This window comes from Impatiens glandulifera, chromosome 1, assembly GCF_907164915.1.
Source record: "Impatiens glandulifera chromosome 1, dImpGla2.1, whole genome shotgun sequence".
Taxonomy (NCBI): domain Eukaryota; kingdom Viridiplantae; phylum Streptophyta; class Magnoliopsida; order Ericales; family Balsaminaceae; genus Impatiens; species Impatiens glandulifera.
Genome location: NC_061862.1, coordinates 44,356,634 through 44,368,756, shown reverse-complemented (window position 1 = coordinate 44,368,756; position 12,123 = coordinate 44,356,634). Strand labels below are relative to the sequence as shown.

The 12,123-nt window shown below is 33.1% G+C and overlaps 1 protein-coding gene across 1 annotated transcript; it reads right to left on the bottom strand.

Moving 5' to 3' along the window:
- Window positions 1–2,413: 2,413 nt before the first annotated feature.
- On the bottom strand, window positions 2,414–2,825 carry LOC124922416 (flowering-promoting factor 1-like protein 3). The gene has a single exon (XM_047463147.1). It carries the CDS (start codon window positions 2,752–2,754, stop codon window positions 2,416–2,418), a length of 339 nt encoding a protein of 112 aa, XP_047319103.1. The 5' UTR covers window positions 2,755–2,825; the 3' UTR covers window positions 2,414–2,415.
- Window positions 2,826–12,123: the final 9,298 nt, after the last annotated feature.

Here is a 12,123-nt window from a genome sequence, read left to right as displayed (position 1 = left end):
TCCATTTGTGTGGTTTTATATCTACTTTTATTTATTTTAGCTATTTATACATCTAAAATGCATTGAGCAATTTTTAATAAAATTCAATTTTTTTTAAATCTTTAAAATAATATTTTTAACAAAGATAATTTTTCTTATTTCATTTACTAGTTTCAATTTTTAACATTTGATTTCCTTTTTTTGTGTTATAAATGAATTATAAAAATTACAAAATTTGTGAGTTAATTTACTTATAATCATAAATCAATTTATGAATATACTAAATTTGTAATTCCTGGTTGGTTTATTTTTTCATTTTTTTCAATGTTCAAGGCATTAGTTTATTTAAGGTAAATAATTATTATTATCCTTTAAAAATGATTTAATGTAAAGAATTATTATTTCCTTTAAATTTAGTATTAGGACATATGATATATATTTTAGACCAGTTAAGATTCGGCAAACAAAACATATTAAAATATGTGTAAAATATTTCTAAAGAATTGACAAAATATTAAAAAGTAGAGATTGTTTTCCAATGGGCATTTGAAACGCAGTACCAAAGTATTTTCTCATCAGCAACCAAGTACCGAATTCCTAGGAAATCTCTTTTCCGAGACCGATATTGTTCTACACGCTAAACATACTTATTTTCTTGTGATAAATATTAGGTGACGACTTTTAAGGCACAAACTGGTAACCAATGTCCCAATTTGATTTAATTTAATTATTTCAAAATATTTAAAGAGATTTATATTTTATATTTTTTTCTAAAGTCGTAACATTTTTCAGTGGAGACGTTTTAAACGAGTATAGTTTTCAGCAAACTCTGCTAAGGACATTTGATGTTTAACTTGAAATTATATTTTGACCCTCAATTTTAGAGAATATATATTTACACTTAAAGAGTGCTAAAAGACCCATATTTTTGTCGTTTTCAACGTGCATGAGCTTCAGGAGTTCGCTTATGTTTAAGTAGTATACGATGTGCGACACCACCTGTACACCTATTGATTTACATGTCGAGATTCGCCAATGAGGATTGACGATCTATTCCTTTATGAGAGATGTTGAAGAGATTTTGTACATAAGAAAAAAAATCAACGTTAACTCTTTCTTCCATTTAGTGAGCTCCCTTAGTAACAAGAGAGGGGGATCATGAGAGGCGGCGAGAGAACACTCCAATTTAGAGCACCTCCTTACATTGACAGTCTTCGGATCTCCCTTGTCGGCGGGACAACTCTATCTTACCTCAGAAGTCATAAATGAGACATATTTGACTACCTTTTATCATTAGACTCGTTGACTCGTCGTGCTCGAGCATAACCACGTAGAAAAACCCTATTACGTGTCTACCATATATATATATATTAAATACATGTATGCATATAGATGAGATGTGTGTCCGAAAATTCAATCTAAACTCCATGGGAAAACATAAAGGAAAATGAAAAGGCCTAACATAATGAGTTGCTTGTCTTTGAGTCTGTGTTATGCATATAAGTTGGATACTAGATCATTAGCCACGTGTTCAAGAAGGTCAACCACAAGGTAAACAAGACCGTTAAAGAAGACTAACGATTCAATGTACATCACGAAAGTAGGCCATAGCAAAAGACGAAGGAGCAGACCAAGGATAGTTGAATTAGGCTAGATTTTGTTATGCTGTTTCTTATTTAATTTTTTTCTACAAGTTGAATTATAAGGTGAATGCATGTTTGTTACTGTGATTTTTATCTCACACCAAAATAAGACACTCTGTTTCTTAAATATATAAAAAAAAAAGATGAATTGGAAATTGGATGCCTATTATGCTTTTATGACCTATATGTGCATAAGGGTGACATTGTTTGTCCCTATTACTTTCTTCTTGAAATCCATTTATCTCGATGACTCAACTACTCGACGCTTCACGAGTAAGAGATCCCACCACACATGTCGTTTTAGGAGGAATGAACAAACAACCTTGGAGAATTGACTGAATCAAAAGTATCAAATACAACTAGTAAATAGTTTATTGAATACAAAATTATCAAATACAATATAAGTTAGAACAGTCTCTTCCCACTGTAACCCAATCTTGGAGAAATAAAACAATATTCAGACAATTCATCAACAACGTCTAACCCAAAAACAGGCTTCCAAATAATATATAGAGACAAATGCTCCCGTCTTCATAGACATGTATTTCGAAGATATGGCTCATTTGAAAACACTTTTTGGGTCTAGGTCTGAGTAAGACCAACAAGTATTTTTTTTAAGTTATTAAAGATGGTAAGAAAATATTGTAGTCAAAACCTAAATATAAAAGAGTTTTTTTTTTTTTTTAAATCCAGTCAGTTATCCTTATAGGCGATAGTTAAAAAACTGCAAACTTGAACAACACAAATTAAGAGATCTAGAGTGAGATAAGATACAAGCTACTAGCTAATTGGTTTACATTTGCATCACAATATCTCTAACTTCGAAGACGTTTTTGTTCTTGACAACGATGTCAAACATGTGCATAGACTTGAAACGGCCAAAGTCTTTTGGGAGAGAGATGAGATGGATGGTCGAGCTCTTGTGGAATTGGAACAGGTCGGGGTCATCATAGTATCGTTCCCATCCAAGGGAGAATAACTTTTTCTCTAGAACCGAGTACGAGGTGATCACTTCATCTGTTGGAGTATAGACCAATACTTTCCTTCTCTGCAAGGATCCTTGATTCGACTCGGCTGCAGGGTTCTCGACAAGACGAACCACACCATTTCTGAACATCCAAACGCCCGACATTGTATAAATTATGTTCTTAGAGAGAGTAAGAGAAAAGTTTTGTATTGATTTGTAAAATGGTGGGTTTTAATTTTGAGGTAGGAGTGCTGGATATGTTATTTATCTTAGGGGTTTGGAGAATGAGTATTTATAGTGTGGTAAAGTGGAAAGGTGCATGGTGGGGACAACCCAAAATGATGCATGATGGTTGGATGCATGGATGCCAGAATATAATTTTGGTGTCATCTACTATAATGATAACTATTCAATTATTAATTCAATTTCCTTAATTTCAACTTTTGACTAAATTTAAGTATTTATCAAGAAATTTATATTTTTAAACTTCAAAAATTGTTAGGAAACACTCAGATCCGCTGGTGATGTTTTGAGCTAAAAAGTTTTATATATCAATTTAAATACATTTGTTTCAAACATATTATACTGATTTAAACAAGTTAAATATATATTAACAAATTCAATAATATTTTTTCGATCAAATTTAACGTCAAATTTTAGAAGTTTTCAAATAGTTTATTGTTTTGAAATTGTGAGTACGATGAGTGTTGGGATATCTGGGGATGAAGTATCCATTAATGCAAGAATAACATTACCGAACAATTACAGAAATGAAAGAAATCAACAATTACACAAGACTTTTAATAGTTCAGCCAAAACAGATTTACGTCCACTTTTGAAGCACAAGAGACTCAACTTTATTATCAAGAATGTTACATGAGTATTACAATGATTGTCTCATAATAAAAACTCACACATAACTCACAAGGAAGTAATGCTCTCAAGCCAAATGTTTGACTTTTTAATGTGCTCAACTGAACATTAAATAAGCCCCAATTACGTCTATATCAGTATCTTGTTCAAAACTCTCAAAAGATTTCCAAAATATTTTACCATACTTCCTCATTTTATTTTCATAACAACATATCTAATTTACTTTTGTGATAATCTTATTACCTAATATCAAGAATATACATCAAAATATATAATTTTATTTTGTTGAATACACCTTTTTATTGTACCAAGATTGTATAACATTAATATATCATATTTGTAATATTATAAATTCATTATCAACAATGTGATCCAATTTCGATCCACATTCAAGGGTTGTTGAGGATAAATATGTATGTATTGAGAATTAAAGTACACTAGGATTGGGAGGAATCCATTAATTCAATTTCTAAATAAATATCAGAATATTATCATTTATTTGTCCCACAAACATTATAAATGTGTATTTTTATTAATAATATTAGGAATATAGACTTTTTTTTTATTAATCATTATCTAGTTAACAAGAAATGTTGGGTGTTAGCGGCTAATTAAATAAACATGTATATTTAAGTGTCGAGCTTTAGAATATGCATCTATTAATGCACCTTAACAACGATGTAACTAATACTCCGCCGTGGTCCATAAGGAGCAAGATTTATTCCACTCCTCGTGAAGTTAATGGTCCCCTTGCATGATCAGGGTTATCAGACATCATCCCTACAATTTGTCAGGACCACAATATTATCCATACCAACTTACTTTTAAGAAAAATTGGAGTCATGGTAGTTCGATCCTACCAGTGCTTGTGCCTGTATCACCTATATACAAAAGTAAAGCAACAATTCCTCGTTTGTTGATTTTTTTCTTTTTATACAGTAGGGTCGAATACACCTGGTAGTCATAATAAATATCATAGTCTGATCTGGTTTTGATGTCAAGTAATGATGAACATGCTAGTTTAAGAAAAATACATTTACAGTATATATGTTTGTGAATTTAGTGGGAAACAGTTTTCTTTAGATAATTCGAACCAAACTAGTACTAGCCCAACATATGTCACAACCCTGATGTATCCAAGTCGATCAAAATAGATATTAATGTGGAGTGGGGGAATGCCATGTATGCATCCAGAATCTCCTCAAACATATTTTCACTTGCAACATAATAAACTGGTTTCCCATCATCCCCTTTTATTTTCTTTCTCATTTCAAACATCATGACCCAATTATCAACTTTATGAGAAAAAGTGATTTCACTTTCTAGATTTTGAAATTTTACAATGTGCCATTATGGAGAATAGAAAATTGTAGACTAAAGATGATAGATTCTTGATGGACCAATGGTGTTATGCAATAGGTTTGGGACAAAGATTGTTCCTGGAGGATTAGGCAGGTCTCCACAAAGACATTTATTTAGTTGTCCCATTGTGCATGATCAGGAACATGCACCACGTGATATTAGAAAGTAGAAAGTAACGGCGCCGCTATATATTGTTTTGTCGATGTCGTAATCAAATATAGACATCGCAATCGAATATCTTTGACATAGAGTTAATTTAATTTAGCTTGGAAGCTTATGTTTATACAATGTTAGTATTGACTTAATTATAGAAACTATGTTTATGAAAAAGAAAAGAATAGGCTGTTGAAAGGCTTGAAGAAAATTGTGATGAAGCCATATATGAAAATGATGAGTCAACTATTTTTTGTTTCAAGGAAGGTGGTTTCTATTGAATCCTGGCAGCATGAAGATTACATGTACTAAGACAAATCTACACTACAAATTAAGTTACCACATTATTTATCACAAATTCAACATTATCAAATTATAAAAGTAATAAAAAAATATTCATTTAAAAAAAACAATAAGATATAGAATTGAATCAAAACATTTCATAAAAACTAAAATCGATATGATCATAGTTCTTTTAGTGCAAAGATTTATTTAGTTTTCCGAGTTTCATAATTTGTACTTCTCTATTTTCATCTCATAGCTGCTTCTCTCAAAATTTATAATAACTTATTTATTTTTTATAACATCCTTGTCTATACCAATTTTTTTTACGAGATTTTTTTTTATGTAATTAGCTTATCTTCTTTAATTATGTTATTAATTAACAACTTTAACTTTATTGTTATTATTCGTGTCACTAGTAGAAAAAGGGGTGTCTATAACGAATTTATGTAACGGCCTTATTAGCCATTACATATATTTATTATATGTAACGATTTTATAAGGCCATTACATATAATAGATATCTGTAACGGCTTTAAGGAAAGCCGTTATTGATACCCAAATCTCTCGTTACAATTTTCGCAATAAGGATAAATGTAACGACTTTTAGAGGGCCGTTATAGAAAAAAGAACTATTAGTAACGACTTTGGAATAGAGTCGTTACTAATACGCCAGTTTGTCGCTTCGTCTTCCACAATATGGGTATGTGTAACGACTTTTAGAGGTCCGTTAAAGAAACAACATAAATATAAGTAACAACTTTGGCATAGAGTCTCAAGTGATACTCATTAAATGAGCATCTATAACCGCTCACGATAAAACTGTTACTAATACTCCTATAATTAACGGTTGAGCTTTTCTTCTTTCTTCTTCCTCCCTTCGCCCCGTTGCCGTCCGACGAAGATTCTTCCTCCGCTTCTGTCTTCCTCTAGATCCGCTGTCGTTCTCAGGTCAGTCGGCATTATATATATAGCTTTATAATATAGTTAATTAATATGATATAATTAATTAACATTTGTATGATAGTTAGTATTTATCAATTTGTCCGGTTTTTGGTGAGTTTGATATGAGATTTGAAATATATTAATTAGTTTGAAATGAGATTGATAATATGTTTTTGATGAGTTTAATATGTAAACTTTGTTTGATTTAGATTTTAATATTCCCATTTGAAAAGGATATGCATGTTAGATATTTAGCTTATGTATATTTAGTATGATATTAGAAAGTATATTATTTCTTTGACATAGAAATATTTTGTTTAGTTTCAATGGAAGTTCCTGACAAAACATAGATGACCATACGCCGGACTGATCCAAAGTATATCGAGGGGTTGACCATTACATAGAATTTGTGAAAAGGTTTACATGTAGATCTTCAATTGCATGTCCTTGTGTAAAGTGTGTAAATCGAGTATTTGAGAATAAGACAGTCGTTAGAACTCATCTAATTGTATTCCACATAAGACAAAATTATGGTGTTTGATATTTTCACGGGGAAAAGAGAATTAAAATTAAGAGTGTAAATTATGTTAGTGAGAGTGAGGAAGATGAATTAAATGATGAGCTTATAGACAATCCGATCAATGTACAATAGAATAACGAGAGTAATACCATCGACGAACCTATTAACGTTTGTGATGATCACCTAATGGAAAATATTATTGTTGATTTGTACCTTGAACAATGACAGTGAATATCCTAGTGAAAATGAACATCTCGTTGATGATGTTAAGGCATTTTACCAATTGTTGGATGGTTCAAAACTACCTTTGTATGAAGGTTCTCGAATTTCCAAAACCTCAATCTCTACATAAACTTCTTCACATACAGAATGTAGGTTAGTGGAAAACATGTCATTTGATTTGTTGTTGATATTATTGAAGGAAAAAATACTACCAGTTCAAAATCAACTGTCAAATTTGTATTATGAGTGGAAGAAATTCACTATAGACATGGGTATATCGTACAAAAAAATTAGTGCGTGTAAGAATGATTGTATGCTTTTTCGTAAAGAACATAAAGATTTGTAAAATTGTAAAGTATGTGGGCATTCCATATGGAATATCAACCAATCTAGTGGTGCAATTGGAAAAGGTGAATGAAAAGTTTATTCCTAATAAGGTGTTGCGTTATTTTCCATTAAAACCGAGGATGCAAAAACTCTACATGTGTTCCAAAACCGCTCCACGGATGACTTGAAATAAAGATAGCAATCCTGAAGATGATGTGTTGAGGCATTATGCTAATTCAATGACATGAAAGACCTTTGATAACTTGTAGCCAGATTTCACAACAGACCCTCGAAATGTGTGACTTTCTTTGGAAAGTGACGGTTTCCAACCATTTACTAACGGGAAAACATCGTACAACAATTGGCCACTAATTCTTATCCCTTACAATGTCCCTCCCACAATATGTATGACACAAGTAATTTCCTTTTTTCCATGTTAATTCCAGGACCAAAATGTCTTGGAGATTGTATTGAAGTGTTTCTTGACCCACTTATTGAAGAGATGATTGAGTTGTGTCATAATAGTGTGATGACATATGATGCAAGCATATCATAATATTTTAACTTATGCACAACTCTTATGTGGACTATTAATGATTTCCCGACATATATATATCAATCTAGATGAAGAACAAAGAGAAAACTTGCATGTCAATCTTGTAATAAGAACATTGCATCATTGAGGTTAAAAAATTGCCAGAAGGAGTGTTACATGAGTCATCGATGCTTCCTCCTGCCTAATCATCGTTGGCGCAAAGAGAGCGATACGTTTGACAGGCGTACTGAGCATATATCGCCTCCTATATTACTATCGCGAAACCGAAATTTAGATATAAGCGCGAGATCTAAAAGACATTTGCTTGACAAAGTACCATCCCAAGAGAACGAAAATTTCTCATAAATCCCAGGGTGATAAATGGAACAAACTTATTATATTTTTTCCAATTGACTTACTAGAAATCGTTGTTGTTGAGACATAACTTGAATGTCATGCATATTGAGAAGAATATATGTGATAGTGTGTTGGGAACTTTAATGAATTTCAAAGAAAAGACCAAGGATGGGATTAAAGCTCGGAAAGATTTGGTGTTATTGAACATAAAGTATACTTTACATCCCGTTGAGGTTGATGGTGTTCTTCGGTGTCAAGCAGCCCCATATGCACTATCATCGGAACACAAGAAATGATTATGCCAGTTTTTTCTGAAAGATGTTAAAATGTCAGACGATTTTTGTTCAATTATGGCGTGTGTATAAACATAGAGGATAAAAAAATCTCATGATTTGAGAGTAACGATTGCCACATTTTATTATGGTATCTCATTCCACTAGCTACACGTGGCCTAATTCCCGATGATGTGTACGATGCTGTAGTGAATTTGTCAAGATTATTTTGGTTGCTTTGCCAAAAAAATTTACAACGCGAGCAATTGGAAAAACTAGAGGATGACATTGTCTTGACATTTTGTAAACTAGAGAATATATTTTCACCTTCCTTTTTTGAAATAATGGTACACTTGTTAGTTCATTTAGCCTTTGAGACTTGCCTTGAAGAGCCTGTCTAGTATCGATGTATGTATCTAATTGAACAATATATAAGCATACTAAAGAAATACCTTAGGAACATGAACTTTCTAGAAGGTTCAATAAGCGAGATTTACATTGTGAATTAGTGTATGAGCTTGTGTGCCCGCTATTTGGATGATCAAGAGTCACGAGATGCCTCGATACACACTAGTACAACATTTTCCATATTCTTTTCTATGGAAGAGCTATCAAATGGCACGGCCTACACATATAAACTAGGGGATCGTGAGTGTTCTCATTCTTACATCTTAAAAAATTGTCGCGAGGCTGAAGAATATTATAAGTAAGTGAAGCGATTTCATTGTGTTATTCATTACTAGATATGATTTTAGTCCTTTTAGCAATAATTTAATTTAACACTTGTGCATCAATTTTATGCAATCTTGCCAACCCAATATTTCCAATGAAGAACGGGATAAACGATACGTTAGTTATTTCAAAGAAAAAGTAAGTAAAGCATCTCAACAGTTTCTTTTTTAATAGTTAGACAATGTGTTTAACAATAGTTTCTACTGAATAGTGGAGAAATTAACCGATGACTCCGATAGAAAAATGAATCTTAAAATTTTAGGAGGTGGGCCTACAATATATGCTAAGAAGTATAACTCGTGCACAATAAATGAGTATGACTTCAACATAGAGAAACACGATGAGAGTTTGACCACCCAAAATATCAGTGTATAGGTTCTTGGAAATAATGGGATCGAGACAATTAACTACTATGGAGTCCTCAATAAAATCATACAAGTATCATTATTTAGTGGAAGATAAGTGATTCTCTTCAAGTGTAGATGGCTCGATGTTCATCACAAAGATCGAGGCATTGAGGTTGATAAGTATGGTTATGTTAGTATAAATATGAACATGACTTTACAAACTCAGATGCATGAACCATTCATAATGGAAAGCCAAGTACAATAAGTTTTTTATTTTACAGATATGGCATCAAGGCTTGGATGGAAAATTGTGACACCAATAAATCTTTGTTACTCTAATTAAGGTTTCAACGTGTTTATTAAGGCATGGTATTAATTGTACATTTTTCTAATAAATATTACATTATATATTTGTAGCGATCATGGCACCTAAGGGAAGAGCAGTAGATAAGAGTTTTGGATTCCAGTTAGAGGACCTTGTACAGAGGAACGAGGAAGAGTCTGAGGACCCTCTAGCATTATTTGACAATATCGGTGACATTAATTTGGACGCGATATTAGAGAGTGATGATGATATGACCATTGATGGTGAAAAAAACACTAACTTTGATGATGATGATGAGACACAACCCCCATTTTAGAATGATGTAGGTACCGAAGTTTGATTATATATTTCTTATGATTCTATATAATTTTGTGTTCATTTTTAGAAACTTCTTTAAGGAGGAGACATGGTAAGAACAAAAACACTACAACTGGTAAGTTGCATGTGGGTAGAAGATGCCTCTGGAGTTCAACCCAATAAATTATAAGCCTATGTGCAATAATAGGACTGCATGGTCGATGCATATTGGGAGTATCATCCGGGATCCCACTATATTAACGCACATGATCCTACATTGGACGGACCTGAGCTCTACACAGCTGGATCACATATGGCTGACTATCACAATAAGTTATTCGTTTTAGGGTATTAACCATCATCTATAAATAGCTAAATTGTAATTTAATATGAAGTTGTTGACTTTTTAGGATTCTTTTGAGTTCGTTGGGGAGCACATCGACACATATCACTGTCAAGGGCTAAATCATGCAAAACAATTTTGGGATAGGTAGAGATGTCAATTGAACACCCAGTATATTAGGGCTTGTTAAGGTGATGAGACAGCGATTCAGGCTAATCCCCCTCCCGAGACCGCCCCTAGTGATTGGTATTATCTTTTGTATTGTCGCTTCTTCACTTCGGAGTTTAGAGTAAGTTAATTTTTTTAACAATCCCTTACTTTAATAATCTATGAAACTAACCAACTTTTTTTATTGCAGAAAACAAGTATGTCGAATTCGAATAATAGGTCACATGTCGTGTCAAAAACCATGCGGGCAACGTCTCTTTTTGACAAGTCAAGAGGCAGTTGGTGCGTTTAATCATTTAATATGAAGATTTTAATGTTTTTTGGTTCTTATTATGATGTCTATTATTGAATTTGTACATGAGAGGAATACTAGACAAGCCCCTAATTTTGCTTACATATTTCTCCACACGCATACGAATAAATCAACAATGTAGGATCCAACTCCGATGAGAATGGATTGGGAAATCTTGGGTTTTGTGAAATCAAAAGATCAAGTGCAGAAGAAGACAATTTGGTCTTAATAAGGCAGTGAGCCTTAGTTCTGAAGTAGGGCGAATTAAAACCGATAACAAACATGAATCTAGTAGTGAAGAGGTTCAAAGTTAGAAAAGACCTACTAAAGAAGAACAAGATGAAAATCGAAGACAAAGTAGAAAGATCCTGGATCCATAAGCCACTAAATCTATCACGGGAGAAGATGAGATCTACATGAGGCAACCCTCACTCAATGGCAATAGTATTCCATGTAATCAAATTGTAGCTATTGAGGATAGTGAGGCAAGTGATGCTTATGATTTCTCTGATGAAGAGGTCCAGGACAGTCTGGAAAGCCTCCATTGTACACAGCAGGTTCTGAGCACAAGGATCGTGGCCGTACACCACTGGTAGTGCGGCGAATATTCAATCAGAAATGTACCTGCAAAACAAATAATGTGAGGAAAATTCTCTTACGTGGAATTCGTTGGTTGGTTGCCTATAGTTGTTGTACTGATCTTTACTAGAAAGTGGAGCAGGAGTAGGGTACAGCTATAACACGTGGGTAGGTGGGTGCTAGCTTCTAGCATACTACTTAAGCTTAGCATTAGACGTGTTTTAGTTAGACGGATTGTGAAAATCAGTCTAATGAAATTAACATCCCCGTCTAAGAACAGAGTCCATTAGACCGTCTGGTCTAATAGAATTAGACTTACGTCTAATTACAATCACTTCAGACTAATCTGAAGGAGTTAGACTTACGTCTAACTTTCACTTAATTAGACTACACGTCTAATTATCCAATAACCATTAGACTGCACGTCTAATTCCAGTTCTACCTCAGACTTGTTTGAAGGAGTTAGACTCACGTCTAACTTTCACTAATTAGACTACACGTCTAATCATTCACTAACCATTAGACTGCACGTCTAACTCCACTGAGTTAGACTGCACGTCTAATTCAGGTTCCACCTCAGACTTGTCTGAAGGAGTTAGACTT

What these genes read in the sequence shown, in the direction of transcription:
- LOC124922416 (XM_047463147.1), bottom strand. Translation starts at nt 2,754, where the DNA reads ATGTCGGGCGTTTGGATGTTCAGAAATGGTGTGGTTCGTCTTGTCGAG.